Source organism: Dreissena polymorpha, chromosome 16 (genome assembly GCF_020536995.1).
Source record: "Dreissena polymorpha isolate Duluth1 chromosome 16, UMN_Dpol_1.0, whole genome shotgun sequence".
NCBI classification, from domain to species: Eukaryota; Metazoa; Mollusca; class Bivalvia; order Myida; family Dreissenidae; genus Dreissena; species Dreissena polymorpha.
The window spans coordinates 27097643-27117113 of record NC_068370.1 but is presented as its reverse complement, the minus strand read 5'-3'; the positions used below and the strand labels follow the sequence as shown (position 1 = coordinate 27117113).

The window sequence follows — 19471 nt, the reverse complement described above, 5'->3', positions numbered from 1 at the left end:
CTCAATCTCGAGTTAGAAATACGTAGGGTGTCGTGGTACAAAAACAAAATTCGTTTTACAGATATTTACATTGAAACAATGGTTTCTTTTATAAACGCGTATTTCAGAAAATAACGGGTAGACAACACTGTGAATGGCTTCAGTTAATCTATTCGCACGCCAGTAATAGACATTTTACTTGAGTAAACTATACGTTGTACAATAGTGTTAAACACATAGGCAACATATAGATAATTCCTGAACGAAATTGCCAACGTAACGCGTAATGCCACTTTTACTTTAAATCGGTGAGATTTAAATATAGACTAGACATTATTACATAAAAAGGAAACATGAAGCGGGACTTGATCATTAAATACGTTAAAATCATGCACGGTAAAATTCCATATGCTTAAAAAGCAGTATTCTTTTGTCAACATAAAATCAATCAGAAAGGTTCCGTTATTAGAAGGAAAAAGAGTGTTTACAGCTTTTGCGAACTCTTCCATGAGCAATACGCAAACGTGTCGATTTACATAAATCGTTTAAGTTTACTCCATGACTCTTACTAAGTGAAGTATCTGTTAAGGCCCTCGCAAAGATGTTATCCGTACAGTAATTGTTTACGGTATTAATTTTTTTACTTACGCGTTTTTTAAAGGATAATTAAATAACATAAAACAAAATGTATATTTTCAAATATATTAAATTAATTTTGTTATTAAATAGACTAATATTACGAACATGTAATTGCTGCTTATTTAACAAACGTAAGTGACCATATATTACTTTCGGTCTTAAAAAGATAACATGTACGAGCAATATGAAATTCGGAAAGTATTTCAACACTTTTTTCCCAGTTAAACGGTTAATTAAGCGGTTACAGTATAAGGTTAACCGGTTTATTTTTAAGTAACGTGTTGCATCCATAATTCATTCAAGCTTTGGTACAAGGAAGCAGGATCAACGGGGCTTACACACGGGCTGAGGCAGAATGTAAACACGCCGTTAAGAACTTTTTTTGTGCAAAATTTGTAAAGTTATTGAAATACATTTGCAAAACTCTTTAGTGCATAAAAGACATTTTTGATTGCAGTTTGTGCCGATATCTTAAGATTTAAGAATAAATCATTGAATACGTCTGAAATCGGTGCCACAAATTCACGTTACGTTCAGCATAACCATGTACATAAATGCGTTACACATGGAATATTTCGCCATAAACACAGGCTTATTAAATATAATAGTTCTGATGTGTTTCACATTGTCAAACTCATTAGTTGAAATTCTTGAAAACATTGTTCTTAAAGTTATTTGGAGAAAAGCTCCACATACCGGTGGGTTTACAGCCATTAACGTTCAATTGCGAAACCCTCTAAGTCACGTGATCCTGTACCCTGGAACTGCGAATTGTTTGTATGAGTGCTGAACATTGTATTTCCTAGCCTAAAAATCTCGACATGGTGCTGTTCTATGTAAACAATTTATGACGACAATTCGCTTGGTGTAAAACCGATGCAGTTAAGATAACATTCACCTAACCGAAAACCATGTCAATTGTGTTACGTGTTGTCACCGAAAAGAAAAGAAACGCTGCATTAATCGAATTGCCTATAAACTGTGCTGCACAATAAAGTTTATCAACGTGTAAATAGTTGTTTCTGTGTTGGCACGTGTCGAGGAGTTGCTTTAGTATCAATTACGGTAAAATAAACAGCAGCAATAATATTTTATTGGCGGATTTTATGAATGGAAATCTGCGCGCCTAATTTCCCTAGAAACTCAGGCGATTAATCAGTCGTGATAAAACAGTAAATATAAACATGTAAACAAGCGTTAAAATACAGTGTATGACTATCTAACATATATGTACTCCATAGTACAAATGAGCAGTGTTCTGAGAAAACTGGGCTTAATGCATGTGCGTAAAGTGTCGTCCCAGATCAGCCTTTGCTTTCCGCACATGCTAATCAGGGACGAAACTTACCGCTTCTATGACATTTTTCGTTTAAATGGAGTCTCTTCTTAGCAAAAATCCAATATAGGCGGAAAGCGTCGTCCCTGATTAGCCTGTGCGGACTGCACAGGCTAATCTGGGACGACACTTTACGCACATGCATTATACCCAGTTTTCTCAGAACACGACACTAATAGTGATGAGATGATAACGATAATGATAACGATGATCTATGATTATTTTTGAAGATGATGATAATGCTGTTGTTCATGATGCTACTGCTACTGATGATGACCCTGATCCTAATAATCCTTATGATATACGCGATATATAACCAATAATTGTCTTAACAAGAAGAATATTTCAAATTATATATGATAAACAAAATAACAATCGCACTTCTAGTACACTGTATGGTTGTAAAAATGGTCTTTTTTAAACATAAATAGATCTCTACAATAGCTGGAAACCACATAAACGCACTTTTATTACATCCGTGAAGGATAATTCGCTTAATAAGTGAGTCAAATTGCACTTGATTCACTCGATTTCAAATGTAAAGCATTTAATCTCACCGAACTAAAAATAACTATATACGTCATATAAACTACGCACGCCCAGACACTCCTTTCATTTATGAAGGGTATCAAATAATGTTGTGTTTTTTTGTGAACAAGTACGGAGGTGCGTTAAGGAGGCATTGAATACAATATGTGGGCCGCGCTGGCATTTAAATTAAAAAAAGATAACACAAGTACTATTTTCTTTAGCTTATTATGTTCCACTATTAATTAAAATTTATAATTTTTAGATATTCAAAATCATTTAATAATATAACATTCGGAATTACTAATACTTTCACATTGAAAATGTTTAAGATATAAATACATTATAATCAAATCACCTAAAACGATATCGATAAAACGAAGCTCATTTCTGACATATTCATGGCATCTTCACTTTAATGCATAAAGATTGCATTTATGGCGCACCATATCTCGTATCTAACGAACAGTTTCATTACCAAATAAACATCGGTGACATGTGGTTAACATGAAGTAAACATATTTTTCTGCATGGGGTAAACTAGACCAAATTATGATTTTAAACTGGATACATTACTTTTTTAAGAGCTTTAAAAACTCATCTATACGTTATCGATTTTGCGGTCTCTGTTTTTGAAGTCAAGATATTAACTAAATAAATTTAAAAAAACGTAAATGTTTTGTGCGGAAGAATACACACAAAATATTGAGTTATAATAACACCCGCTGAGATTGCTTCGTTTTCATCTTGGAGAGAACAGTGTGTGTGAATTTTAAGACCCTAATGGATAAGAAATAAGTGAAATATCTTAATGCTCCCAAACGGTGCAGCCTGGAATGTAAACAGCTTGGTGGGTTGTGTATAGATAATACCGCGGTCTGGATGTGGATGTTGAATGTGTTTAATCGCACAGTTCTTGAAATTGGAATACACTGTTTACTGCAATGGGAAGCACGTAGGTTGATCGGGAGCGATTTTATTAAGAGTTAAGTGTTCACGACGCCAAGTCAGGTCTCTTATTATTTAAGTACGTGCCTTTTGAATTACAAACAAACTATTTTGACCATCTTAAATTAAGATCGTGTTTGAGGACTATTAAGATTGTTTTCTACTTTGGTTTAATACCGCTTACCATACGGCATTGGACTTTCAATTCGGTTAGTTTTAATGGAAGTTTAATTATTGGACACATGGATATGGTAACAACAAAATGATGGACATAAATATGTATAGCGCTTGAGTTTCATTTCGTTAGATTGGGAAAGATTACAATCACATATTGGCTGAATGTTATTTTTACAATGTCTTGTCTGATTAAATAATGACGTTGAGACCGGACATCGGTATCTGTAGTGTTGTAAATCATTTCATAAAGAAGAGTATAATAGTGGTCAACACTGGAGTGGTTAACAGTCTATGCTTTGCCTTTGTTAAAGTAATAAAGTATGAAAGTGCAGAAGATAAGAAGAACGGACGATTTGTACTTATGTGCTGCAGAACATTTATAGGCACAAAAGCTCGAAACGTAATTTGTTTATTATGTATCACAACAATTGACCAATGACTAAACTTGATTTTAAAATGGCGATGCTTGTAAAATTAATGGCTTTACATATATCAGCAAGCGTATTCTTTCATAACCCGGCATATTCTAAATGTCATTTTGACGCGTGCTCTATAATACCCCACTCTTGTAAAGCTAATCAAGAGTGCGTTACTGTGGATGACTGTTCAGTAATGTGCATTTGTCCATCAGGAGAGTGCAATAATGTGACGTCATCAAACTTCATAACTTCAACAAAACCCACAGAGGCGAAAGTACCGTCAACGTCTGTTAGAAATTGCTCATGCGTACACGGTACGTGTGTGGATAACGCCACTTCTCCGTGTGTCTGTAAAGAAAGCTGGTTCGGTAACTCGTGTAATGTATCGTGCAAGCAACTTTGTGGAGAAAGTATGTTATGTATTGGTGGTATTGAAAACATGCTTTGTATACCAGATGGTATTAATGATGATCCTGTGCCCAAGAATCTTTCAAATGCCGACCCTTTCCAGGTGCCTAACAATTCGTGCAACTGCATTCAAGGGTCATGTAATGATGCGATAACGTGCATTTGTAACACAGGATGGACGGGAGCCACGTGCAACATTTCTTGTTCGGATCATTGCGGTCAAGGTAGCACTTGTGCAGAAGTCTTTAGCAAAGTTATCTGCATCCCAACCGGAATAGAGACCACGAACCAGAGTCAGACAGCAATTATCCCGCGCCAGAAAGCCTGCAGCTCCGACTACGTCCTTCGACCAGTACAAGAACGGGAATGCATGGGCATGTTTAATTGCACATATGGGACCTGTGTTACCCAAGAACACTACTTTTGTCAATGCGATATCGGTGTATCGCCCAGTCAGCTATGTGAGCACAAATGTTGCAAGAACTGTGGAAACAACGGGAAGTGCTACTACCACCCGGTGCTTAAAGAGATGTGTAATTGTGATAAAAACTATACAGGGTCACTGTGTGAGATATACTATCCGCAAGGTATGCCTAGGTCTTAAATACCAAAGTATAAAATATCCCAGTCATGAAATACTATAAAATGTCCCAACTGCATTAGTATAAAACAGTTTCAGGCCAGTCGTCTTTGATTTATTGAATTCACAAACAGTGTAGACAATATTTACGGTTATATACCCAGTGCATATATATTTAGATCAAATAAAATAAATACAACATATCGAGAAAAAACCATAAAATCATTTCTAAATTTCGTGAAGTATACTATATGTCTGTTCAATGAGAAATCTTTTTAATATATTTTACTTCAAAGCAGTATTACAATATTAAGTTACATAGATGTTGCCTTCGCATTAACCGTTGATATTGTAACTGAATTTATACGTTAAAAACGCTTCGTTAAAGTACAGTGTGAATCATTACATGTCAATAGTTAATTAATTTCTGTTTGATCTCGTTACTGTTGATGAAATTAAGGATTACCATTACTGTTCTTTAAAGACTGTGTAGCAATATTTAGAGATGTTAATAGTCATGTCATACTGCACGTTCGATACTTTCACTCAAAGCAAACTGACGTGTTTGAAATAACATTATTAAAAAAAATTACCAAATCACGTGTTTGCATTTCTTAAACATGCCAAGTATTTTAATAGATAAAAAAGTCAAATGAAATTTCTCTTGAAAGTGTGCGGAGTCAAACTAGCGCGGCAGTCAAACAAGCGCGCCAGTCAACTAGCGCTGCAGTACTTTCATTTTAAAGAAGCGGTAACATAATAAAATATCGCATTTCTTTATTTTATTATAAGCATTTAAAAACAGTTTCCAAATGTTGAAATGCAATCATGAAAAATGTATACTTTATTAAATACTTGTAATGCATATATGGCATTGCTCATCTACCAATTATTTGTTTTACTGTAACCTAGAAAAAAATTAATATGTAAACGTACAGATATACGGAAACCTATTTAACATCTTGGTATTTATTACTTCATCACAAGTATCTACTGTTTATTTTACACATCCGCTAACTTTTAAATCATTTAACGGTAAATAAATATGTATATGTATGTATTATGACACAAGATGTAAGTGCTTCCATTGTTCGTTTGACACACATAGGGCACTATGTTAAATATTATTTGCATAATACGAAAACAACATGTAATGACAAACATAAAAATTTAATATAAAGCATGTTATGTGTTCTGAAACGTCACTTAGCTGATCATCCCGGCTCCCCTTTTAGTTTTAGCATGACGTTTACAAAATAATCAATGGCGTGAATTGCCCTTTTGAGGCTTATCTTGCATATATCATTTAGATGTTTACTTTGGCAACTGTTTTTCTAATTCTAAGAATTACTTTTATTATAATCTGAATGCAAATCAATGACCATTGAGTAAATATAAACTAAAATATTCATTGACATCTGCTTGAAGATCACGTACTTTTATGCTAAAGGCATTTTAAAATTGCTTAACTGAATATGATTACCGTACTTTTTTAATCGGTTCTTTTAAAATATTTAATCCAGTTTGCATTAATGCTTTGAATTGTAATCTGCATCAAAAGGAACGCAACGTGCTGCATTTAAAATTGCTTGCAAACAGAGTTATACAAGGAAATTATAAGCAAAAATATTTTGATAATTTATCTATAATGCCAGTAAGAAATGATAGAACCCTCACCCAACCAACCATTAAAAATTTAAAATACAGCTTAAATGTAGATCATTTAAGCATATGGTTTTTTATTGGGACCATTTGGCCTAAACTGGCCAACTGGGGAGGGAAATTTCATGCTTTAGTCATTTAAAGTTTTGCATATTATATCAAAATATATAATATGATCAGTATCAACGCAAATGATCGATGCAGCGAAACCAATTGTATACTAATAATATATTTGTGTTCATTATACCCCATGAACCAGTAAACATGTGAAGAATTTCTGTGTTTTACGTAAATATGGCTTAATAAAATTTTGAGCCTGGGGAGGTGGGGACTGCTGAAGACATATATTTGAATAGAACTGTTAATGTGCTCTTTACATTTAAAATTTGATTTCAGTGATAATAATGAAATGGAGATAAGATTAACGACGTACCAAGGGTTCCTTCAATCGTAAGAGTGTTTAAGATGTGATGTCAATTAGTGAAATATTTGGGATATTACCATTACACTTATGATGCGTTTGATTGATGTTTGATTCGCTGTTCAGGATATGTCTGAATAACCCAATGAAATCAATTTGCTTCTGTCAAAAGCAAACCAATTCCGAGATGCTTGCATTACTGCAAGACACTGCGTCTCCTCAAATCCCTGCAGAATAGCATCACTCTGCACTACTTAAACATACCTATCACGTTTTTTCACTTAAAAAAGGCTGTTTCATCTCTCTGCGTTCTACTTAAAGCACCAAATCACAACTGTGCAAGTCTCCACCTTTGTCTTCTTTACTTCATCTGAAAAACCATTCCCACGTTTGCAGGATCTCTCTAAAACGAATTAGTTTTTTATACATGTTAATCGCCGATCAATGTTAAGTTTCATTTTTACACACAAGTTTAAGATTTTAAAACGCTTCATGTTATAATAAAATTATATCGTTTTTCTTATTGCGATCTTACTGAATATAGAACCCATATCAGAGCGGAACATCATACAGAATAATTTTGGATTTAATTTCGAAGTCATCTCATTTAAACACTAATTTATTCATTGCTTAAAGGCTTTATTTACCAAATGTTCCCGGGTTAATAAAAACGCCAAGTGTAATTCAAAAGTTTTCCTAAATAAGTTATCAAGAACTTCAATCATTCCTAGTGTACGCCCATTTTTCGTTTTCTTTCATCTACCTCTTTTGCGAAATTACTATTATTTTCGTTTTTGCATCTTTAAAATTTAAACCACAATAATGCAACAAACATATACATTATTTAAATGCGATTGAATTTCAGCAGGTGAATTTGTTAAAATTGCCGTGCTATTTGCATAAAAATTGGCCGTTTTAACTGTAAAATCAATAATCTATAAGCAGAGTTAATGTTAGTTATCTTGCATGTAAACTTCAATGTATAAAACAAATAAGGAAAAGAGAATTGGCGACATTATCTCCCATCGCCTCAGTCAAACCGCACAATTAAAATAATCTGAATAAGATTACCATGATTGAACACTTGACTTTACATTCGAATACGTATCCTTCACTTTTTTTAAAACAATTTTATTTGGTGTACTAGACTTAAAGATTGTCAACCATAATACTTTGCGGTATATACTATCAAATCATTTAAACACATCGACGAATACAGCATTCAAACGTTTATTTTTCGATGTGCAATCGACATTAAACTTTAGCTGCATAACCTTTTATACATCAGAACTGCCCATCAGTTCTTATTTGTTTTTTATTGTAAACACTTTTAATGCGCTAGTTTAAAATCGTAGAAAATAATTTTGAAAAGCAAACTATTGAAATAATCCCTAAATAGTTATTTACATAATTACACAGCACCTTCTTTATGAACAGGTTTTTAACCCTTTTTACCCATTTATCGGGAATGGAGTAAATCACACCGCATAACATATCACTTCATTCACGAAATTATTCTTTAAAATGCAACCAATACCTTTTGATTTATTTAGTGTTAAGTATTTTATTGCAGAATTAACTTCTACAAGCGATATAGGTACGTCAAGTTTTTGAAATGCAGTATTTTCAAAATGAAAATCATTAAACAGAAATATTCAGATTCAGTATTAAAAAATCAGACGTATTGCTAACAAAGTTTAAATCCAAGCGCTGAAGGCACTAAATTTGTTCACTGTTGTAACTCAGACGCAATTCAATTTTCAAAATTATGTGATAGCTTTTTATATCGCAAGTTTGAAATGACCACAACCAATTCAAATTTCATAAAGAGTGTATCTTAAAGCACAGGTCGAGATGTGTTTTTTTTCAAATCATTGATACAGCTCAGTGTGCACAGGCTAATCTTATTTGACATGCATTAAGCCCCGTTTTCCCTGAAAGCAGCCAATATGTACAGATTTCAATGATAAACACTAGACTGGCCAACGTTGTCTTACAAACTGTTAATTACTTTTGAATACATGCACACTATGTTGTGTACCAGTGGGAACTATAAACAGGCAGATGCGGTGGTTAGAGCAGACTCTCCTAGCCTAGCATTCGTCGTCTGCTTAATTTTACTGCAGTTATCCACACAGGCAGTCACGAGTTACGGTTCCTAGCGTAGTTAAACCCATACTGATTTGCAAAATTGCTTCTACATTATTTGTAAGCTAACGCTGACAATAAAAACAGTGAAATGTTATGTTTCAAATATTTAAATTTTAATTATGTTGTGTGTTTTTTTTTAATCGCTTGAAGTCCTTTGGCTTGTGTTTTCTTAAATGTTCAATCTCAAGTTAGAAATACGTAGAATGTCGTGGTACAAAAACATAATTCATTTTACAGATATCTACATTGAAACAATGGTTTCTTTTATAAACGTTTATTTCAGAAAATAACGGGTAGACAACACTGTGAATGGCTTCAGTTAATCTATTCGCACGCCATTAATAGACATTTTACTTGCGTAAACTATACGTTGTACAATAGTGTTAAACACATAGGCAACATAAATAATTCATGAATGAAATTGCCAACGTCACGCGTAATCCCACTTTTACTTGACATCGGTGAGATGTATACCTAGACGAGACATTATTACATAAAAAGGAAACATAAAGCGGGACTTAATCATTAAATACGTTTAAATCATGCACGATTAAATACCATATGCTTAAAAAGCAGTATTCTTTTGTCGACATCAAATCAATCACAAACGTAACGTTATTAGAAGAAAAAGAGTGTTTTCAGCTTTTGCGAACTCTTCCATGAACAGTGCGTAAACGTGTAGATTTACATAAATCGTTTAAGTTTACTCCATGACTCTTAAGTGAAGTATCTGTTAAGGCCCTCACAGAGGTGTTATCCGTACAGTACTTGTTTACGGTATTAATTTTATACTTATGCGTTTGCAAAGGATAATTAGATAATATAAAATAAAATGTATATTTTCAAATCCATTAAATTTATTTTTTATTTAAAATAGACTTATATTACAAACATGTAATTGCCGCTTATTTAACAAACGTAAGTGACCATAAATTTCTTTCGGTCTTTAAAAGATTGCATGTACGAGCAATATGACATTTGGAAAGAATTTCAACACTTTTTCCCATTTAAACGGTTAATTAAGCGGTTACAGTATAAGGTTAACCGGTTTATGTTTAAGCTTTGGTACAAGGAAGCAGGATCAACGGGGCTTACACACGGGCTGGACAGAATGTAAACACGCCGTTAAGAACTTTTTTTGCCAAAATATGTAAAGTTATTGAAATACATTTGCAAAAATCTTAAATGCATAAAATTCAGTTTTTATTGCAGTTTGTGCCGATATCTTAAGATTTAAGGACAAATCATTGAATACTTCTGAAATCGGTGCCACAAATTCACGTTACGTTCAGCATAACCATGTACATAAATGCGTTACACGTGGAATATTTCGCCATGAACACATGCTTATTGCATATAATAGTTCTGATGTATTTCACATTGTCAAACTCATTATAAAAACTCTCTTTTGTGCACTAGTTGAAATTCTTAAATAAAATCGTTCTTAAAGTTATTTGGAGAAAAGCTCCACATACCAGTGTGTTTACATCCATTAACTTTCAATTGCGAAACCCGGTAAGTCACGTGATCCTGTATCCTGGGTACTACGAATAGTTTGTATGAGTGCTGAACATTGTATGTCCTAGCCTAAAAATCTCGGCATTGTGCTATTCTATGTAAACAATCTATGACGACAATTCGCTTGTTGTAAAACCGATGCAGTTAAGATAACATTCACCTAACCGAAAACCATGTCAATTGTGTGACGTTTTGTCACCGACAAGAACAAGAAACGCTGCATTAATCGAATTGCCTATAAAATGTGCTGCACAATAAAGTTTATCAAAGTGCAAATAGTTGTTTCTGTGTTGGCACGTGTCGAGGAGTTGCTTTAGTATCAATTACGGTAAAATAAACAGTAGCAATAATGTTTTATTGACGGATTTTATGAATGGAAATCTGCGCGCATAATTTCCCTAGAAACTCAGGCGATTAATCAGTCGTGATAAAACAGTAAATATAAACATGTAAACAAGCGTTAAAATACAGTGTATGACTATCTAACATATATGTACTCCATAGTACAAATGAGCAGTGTTCTGAGAAAACTGGGCTTAATGCACGTGCGTAAAGTGTCGTCCCAGATTAGCCTTTGCTTTCCGCACAGGCTTATCAGGGACGAAACTTACCGCTTCTATGACATTTTTCGTTTAAATGAAGTCTCTTCTTAGCAAAAATCCAATATAGTCGGAAAGCGACGTCCCTGATTAGCCTGTGCGGACTGCACAGGCTAATATGGGACGACAATTTACGCACATGCATTATACCCAGTTTTCTCAGAACACGACACTATTAATTAAAATTGATAATTTTTAGATATTCAAAATCATTTGATAATATGACATTCGGAATTACTAATACTTTCACGTTGAAAATGTTTAAGATATTAAAACATTATAATCAAATTACCTAAAACGATATCGATAAAACGAAGCTCATTTCTGACATATTCATGGCATCTTCACTTTAATGCATAAAGATTGCATTTATGGCGCACCATATCTCGTATCTAACGAAGCGTTTCATTACCAAATAAACATCGGTGACATGTGCTTAACATGAAGTAAACATATTTTTCTGCATGGGGTAAACTAGACCAAATTATGATTTTAAACTGGATACATTACTTTTTTAAGAGATTTGAAAACTCATCTATACGTTATCGATTTTGCGGTCTTTGTTTTTGAAGTAAAGATATTAACTAAATAAATAAAAAAAAACGTAAATGTTTTGTGCGGAAGAATACACACAAAATATTGACTTATAATAACACCCGCTGAGATTGCTTCGTTTTCAACTTGAAGAGAACAGTGTGTGTGAATTCTATGACCCTAATGGATAAGAATAAGTGAAATATCTTAATGCTCCCAGACGGTGCAGCCTGGAATGTAAACAGCTGGCAGAGTTGTGTATAAATAATAGCGCGTTCTGGATGTGGATGTTGAATGTGTTTAATTGCACAGTTCTTGAAAGTGAAATACAATGTTTACTGCAATGGGAAGCACGTAGGTTGATCGGGCAGAGATTTTATTAAGAGTAAAGTTTTCACGACGCCGAGTCAGGTCTCTTATTAATTGAAGTTATTATTTAAGTACGCGCCTTTTTAATTACAAACAAACTATTTTGACCATCTTAAAGTAAGATCGTGTTTGAGGACTATTAAGGTTGTTTTCTACGTTGGATTTATACCGCTTACCATATGGCATTGGACTTTCAATTCGGTTAGATTTAATGGAAGTTTAATTATTGGACACATGGGTATGGTAACAATAAAATGATGGAAATATATGTATAGCGCCTGTGCTTTTATTTCGTAAGATTTGGAGAGATTACAATCTTATATTGGCTGACAGTTATTTTTTATTATGTCTTGTATGATTAAATAATGACGTTGAGACCGGACATCGGTATCTGTAGTGTTGTAAATCATTTCATAAAGAAATGTATAAAAGTGGTAAACACTGGAGTGGTTAAGAGTCTATGCTTTGCTTTTGTTAAAGACTAGTGATAACGTATGAAAGTGCAGAAGATAAGAAAACCGACGATTTGTTCTTGTGTGATGCAGAACATGTATAGGCATTTAAGCCCAAAACGTATTTTGTTTATTCTTTATCACAATAATTGACGAATGACAAACGACTAAATTTGATTCAAAAATGGCGATTCTGGTTAAACTAATCGTTTTACATCTGTCAGCAAGCGTATTCTTTCATAACTCGGCTTATGCCAAATGTCATTTTGACGCGTGCTCTATAATACTCCACTCTTGTAAAGCTAATCAAGAGTGCGTAACTATGGATGACTGTTCAATAATGTGCATTTGTCCATCAGGACAATGCGATAATGTGACGTCAACAAACTTCATAACTTCAACACAACCCACTGAGGCGAACGTAACGTCAACCTCAATATCCGGGAGAAATTGCTCGTGCGTGCACGGTACGTGTGTGAATAACGCCACTTCTCCATGTTTCTGTAACGAAAGTTGGTTCGGTAACACATGTAATGTATCGTGCAAGCAACTTTGTGGCGAACGTATGTTATGTATTGGTGTCATTGAAAACATTCAATGCATACCAGATGGTGTTAATGATAACCCTGTGCCCAAGAACCTTTCAAATGCCGACGTATGTAGTCCGACCTACGTCAAACGACCAGATTCGGAAAGAAGCTGCAGTTTGATTCAATTGAGTTGTGAATTCGGAGTATGCATTGAAATTATGAATACTATGTTCTGCAAATGTGACCTTGGGGCTACCGGTCAGTTGTGCGACCAGAGATGCTGTAGGAACTGCGGTGCGCATGGCTCTTGTGGTATCGTGCCTCGACCTAGAACAGAAATGTGCAACTGCGAAAAGAACTATACGGGCGCGTTTTGTGAAATCCCTTTCCATGTGCCTAACAATTCGTGCAACTGTATTCAAGGGTCATGTAACGATGCGAGAACGTGCCTTTGTAACAAAGGATGGACGGGAGCCACGTGCAACATATCTTGAACGGATCATTGCGGTCGAGGTAGCAATTGTACAGAAGATTTTAGCAAAGTAGTCTGCATCCCAACCGGAAAAGAGACCACAAGCCAGAGTCAGACCACCATTACCCCGCGTCAGAACGCCTGCAGCTCCGACTACGTCCTTCGACCAGTACAAGAACGGGAATGCATGGGTTATTTCAATTGTACGTACGGGACCTGTGTTATCCAAGAACACTCTTTCTTTTGTCAATGTGATATCGGTGTATCGCCCGGTCAGCTATGTGAGCACAAATGTTGCAAGAACTGTGAAAACAACGGGAAGTGCTACTACCACCCGGTGCTGAAAGAGATGTGTAATTGTGATAAAAACTATACAGGGAAACTGTGTGAGATATACGATCCGCAAGGTATGCCTAGGTCTTAAATACCAAATGAGTTCATAATGCATAGTTAAAAAACAAGTATAAAATATCCCAGTCATGAAATACTATAAAATGTCCCAACTGCATTAGTATAAAACAATTTTGTGTCAGTCGACATTGATTTATTGAATTCACAAACAGTGTAGACAATATTTACGGTTAAATACCCCAGTGCATATATTTAGATCAAATACAATGAATACAACATATAGAGAAAAACCGATACAAGCATTTATAAATTTCGTAACGTATGCTGTATGGCTGTTCAATGAGAAATCCTTTTTAGATAATTTAATTCAAAGCAGTATTACAATATTAACTTACATAGATGTTGCCTTCGCATTAACTGCTGATATTGTAACTGAATTGATACGCTAAAAAAACGCTGCGTTAAAGTACAGTGTGAATCATTACATGTCAATAGTTAATTAACTTCTGTTTGATCTCGTTACTGTTGGTTAAATTAAGGATTACCATTATTGTTCTTAAAAGCCTGTGTTGCAATATTTAGAGATGTTAATATTCATGTCGAACTGCACGTTCGATACTTTCATTCTAAGCTAACTGATGTGTTTGAAATAACATTATTACAAAATTTACAATATCACTTGTTTGCATTTCTTAAACATACCAAGTATTTTAACAGATGAAAAAAGTCAAATGAACTTTCTCTTGAAATTGTGCGGAGTCAAACTAGCGCGGCTATACTCTCATTTAAAAGAAGCGGTAACATAATAAAATATCGCATTTCTTTATTTTATTATAAGCATTTAAAAACAGTTTCCAAATATTGAAATCCAAGCATGAAAAATATATACTTTATTAAATACTTGTAATGCAACTATAGCATTGCTCATCTACCAATTATTTGGTATACTGTTACCTAGAAAATAATAATATGTTAACGTACAGATATACGGAAACCTATTTAATAACTTGGTATTTATTACTTTATCACAAGTATTTACTGTTTATTTAACACATCCGCAAACTTTTATATCAATTAACAGTAAATAAATATGTATAAGTATGTATTATGACACAAGTTGTAAGTGCTTCCATGTTCGTTTGACACACATAGGGCACTATGTTAAATATTATTTGCATAATACGAAAACAATATGTAAACTTGTAATTACAAACATAAAAATTAAATATAAAGAATGTTATGTGTTCTGAAACGTCACTTAGCTGATCATCCCGGCTCCCCTTTTAGTTTTAGCACGACGTTTACAAAATAATCAATGGCGTGAATTGCCCTTTTGAGGCATATCTTGCATATATCATTTAGTTGTTTACTTTTGGCAAATATTTTTCTAATTCTAAGAATTAGTTTTATTATAATCTGAATGCAAAGCAATAACCATTGAGTAAATATAAACTAAAATATTCATTGACATCTGCTTGAAGATCACGTACTTTTATGTTAAAGGCATTTTAAAATTGCTTAACTGAATATGATTACCGTACTTTTTTAATCGGTTCTTTTAAAATATTTAATCCAGTTTGCATTAATGCTTTGAATTGTAATCTGTATCAAAAGGAACGCAACGTGCTGCATTTTAAATTGCTTGCAAACAGAGTTATACAAGGAAATTATAAGCAAATTTTTTTTGATAATTAATATATAATGCCAGTAAGAAATGATAGAACCCTCTCCCAACCAACCATTAAAATTTTAAAATACAGCTTAGTTGTAGATCATTTAAGCATATGGTTTTTTATTGGGACCATTTGGCCTAAACTGGCCAACTGGGGAGGGAAATTTCATGCTTTAGTCATTTAAAGTTTTGCATATTATATCAAAATATATAATATGATCCGTATCGACGCAAATGATCGATGCAGCGAAACCAATTGTATACTAATAATATATTTGTGTTCATTATACCCCATGAACCAGTTAACATGTGAAGAATTTCTGTGTTTTACGTAAATATGGCTTACTAAAATTTTGAGCCGGGGGAGGGGGGGGGGCTGCTGAAGACATATATTTGAATAGAACTGTTAGTGTGCTCTTTACATTTAACAATTTGATTTCAGTGATAATAATAAAATGGAGAGAAGATTAACGACGTACCAAGGGTTCCTTCAATCGTAAGAGTGTTTAAGATGTGATGTCAAGTAGTGGAATAATTGGGATATTACCATTACACTTATGATGCGTTTGGTTGATGTTTGATTCGCTGTTCAGGATATGTCTGAATAACCCAATGAAATCAATTTGCTTCTGTCAAAAACAAACCAATTCCGAGATGCTTGCATTACTGCAAGACTCTGCGTCTCCTCGAATCCCTGCAGAATAGCATCACTCTGCACTACTTAAACATACCTATAACGTTTTTTCACTTAAAAAAGGATGTTTCATCTCTCTGCGTTCAACTTAAAGCACCAAATCACAACTGTGCAAGTCTCCGCCTTTGTCTTCTTCACTTCATCTAAAAAAATCATACCCACGTTTGCAGGATCTCTCTGAAACGAATTAATTTTTTTTACATGTTAATCGCCGATCAATGTTAAGTTTCTTTTTAACACACAGTTTACGTACCTCTTTTGTTGGCACTTGTTTAGGCATAGTTCTTGAATCTATCAGGTCCCCGATAAAAATGGTTGTGTATCTTGGTATTTTTGTTACTTCGAACTATGTAATTCGGGAGGAATAGTGGTATTCGTAAATCAAAAATAATTGAGTGGAACATATTTTCCAGAAATATAAACAAAGCACTATATTTACCCCCGCACACGTTTTCATGATAAACATCGAGATTCAAACATCGATTGGAAGCTAAGACATTCATTTCATTCTCACGGTGTACGCAGCTTATTTGTTGCACTTTATATCCGAACGATAAATTGATTCGTGTTTCATGTTTTCATCAGATGGAATAAAACTTAATATCGCATTTTGTTAATTGTGGGAATTAACCTTTCGGTATACACCGTATTTTTTTTGTAAAAGTATACTTCGCAGTTCGTCTTTTTTATCAATTGTTCCATGTTTCCTCTGTCCGTAGTCAGTACGTTTTTGACTTGTTTACGTACGGATAAAAACGCTCTAATCTGAAATGTTCTGCTTTGACACGTTCTGACTTGACGTTTCACATTGATAAGGATTCGGATCGGCGCATGGGATATATCGCGCACATTCCAGAACATGTTGTGTGACACAACACGCATTATTAATAGCAGCAACTAAGAAAGAGTTTAATACATTATAACAACAGATCGTGAATGAAAACATGGGTTCTTTTATTATCGTACGTGATACACTTGTAAGCAAAACAAAAAATCACTTACCTTGCATTTTAGTTTTTCTATTAATGTCAAGTAATGTAAATGCCTGTCGGTCTGGGATATTACGCTTAAAATATTCATAATAAAATGTCGAACTAAAATATATATTTCTACTAATGACAAGGACTTTTAAGAAACAGTAATTTGGTTTTCTTAAAAAGGTCAATTACGTAAAGGGTTCATATGTTGAATATGTGGCTTTATTTTACGCCGCAATGCAATAATTTAATGACGCGTCAAGACATCTTAAACGGGGAAAAAAATATATTGCTGCTATTTCCAATGAATTTACTTCTGACCTACTTAGCCATGTGATAAATCCGAATATCGTCACAATAAATGATATATAAAATAGAATCACTAGCTGTTTTATTAATACTCTGTCATATACATAACAAATATCAGATATCAGATGCAAACACCTTGATCCAATTTAATAATGTCTCAATGAAGAATAAAATCAGTATTAAAAAGTACCGGTTTATGGATAAATTAATATCATTAAGCATGAAGTGCACCTGATTTTTCTTAATTTTTTTAAATGGTTGATCTTACTGCCTTAAAGGGGCCTTTTCATAGATTTTGGCATGTTTTGAAGTTTGTCATTAAATGCTTTTTTTATATTGATAAATGTAAATATTTAATTTTAAAAGCTCCATTAAAAAAAACAAAATAAAATTTAAAAAAGTAAAAAAAAGTAGCGCGCAGCAGGTCTCGATCCAGTGACCCCCGAAATCATGAAATAAAAACACATAAGCCAACTGAGCTATTCTGCCAAGCATACATAAGATGCGTATTTTATACCTTATATAAGCAATTTCGTAGTTTCACAAATTTAAACGACAACAACAGAACTCTCCAAATTATTCAATCGTTTCGCGTTGCAACGCTTTATAATATTCAGGTTTTTAAATCTTCAAAATATGCATATAATGGCTATATTAGACCATGGTAAATGTTCAGTATTACTGTTTTCTCACAAATATCATAACTAAACCGAAAATTTGCGAATCTGAAACATCACGCCGGGTATGCGAATACTTCGTTGACGGATGGCACTTCACTAACAGAGAACAACAAACGCGCGTGGCGAGAGGTAAGTTCCTTTGTTTTATTTAAAGTTATATCATAAAGATTAGTTTTTAAGACAAGACACATGGTCGAGTTGATAAATGGTGTATCCTTTTGTTTGGAAATACACAATTTCACGGAAGAATGGTACAGTTTTGCCCAAAAAATAGAAAATTCGATCGGAAAACAGCATAAACTGGATAAACAGTAAACATTTTAACAAAATAAAACTACTTAGAATTATTGCAAGAAATTGTTTGCTATTCCAGCATGTAGAGTAATCACTGTGCTTTAAATACTGAAATTTTGATAATATTCAATGAAATATAAACAAAGACAGTGCATGTTGTAATAGTTGGCATACATAAAGTTGCAGCCACTTTGTTTACCGATAAAGGGCACTTCAGATTACGGAGACTTTCAACAAAGCGGCCACTCTAATAACTGAGTTTTATCTTCTACCTTAAATGCATTTATTTATATTATGGCTATTCATACGAAACATTTTGAAAATATATTTTTCACAAATATCACATTACTATTAATTTATATTATGTTTATTATAATTGCAATTTTCAAATAAGATAATATTTATTATTAAATAAATGTGTACATAATGAACATGTTTTTATTGGTAACTTGAGATTCAGAGAAATGAAAATACAACGGATAATGCGGATCAACAAAATCGTGTTTAATTTTACTGATAGCAGGGCTCTAGATAACGGTAGTGAAGGGGTCTTTATGAGGCAAATACACATTTGTTCTTCATAAAATCCTATGTCGGTTGTGCTTATTTGAATCGCATCATCAAGACGATACTTATGCGTAGCAACAAAACTAAAAAGAGAATGGTAAATCTCCCTTAATTTTGAGCCCTGCTTATAGGGAGCAATTCCCTTTACGCAACGCTAACGTTTGCTCGAAGTGCGATTCACCTGACCCTAAATCACTGTATTGGT

General features: G+C 33.8%; 1 protein-coding gene across 4 annotated transcripts in view; it reads left to right on the top strand.

Annotated features, from left to right (window-relative positions):
* Window positions 1–3144: 3144 nt before the first annotated feature.
* Window positions 3145–19471, top strand: part of LOC127862664 (multiple epidermal growth factor-like domains protein 10) — a 32934-nt gene continuing 16607 nt past the window's right edge. Inside the window, exons 1-2 of one of the 4 annotated variants that reach the window (XM_052401872.1) lie at window positions 3145–5021; window positions 14130–14510. In XM_052401872.1, coding sequence (XP_052257832.1) covers window positions 4043–5021; window positions 14130–14146 — 996 coding nt within the window. In that variant the 5' untranslated portion in view covers window positions 3145–4042 and the 3' untranslated portion in view covers window positions 14147–14510. Of the gene's footprint in view, window positions 5032–12026; window positions 14511–19471 lie in introns of those variants that run through there. The other 3 variants (XM_052401871.1, XM_052401874.1, XM_052401870.1) reach the window with 3 other exon arrangements.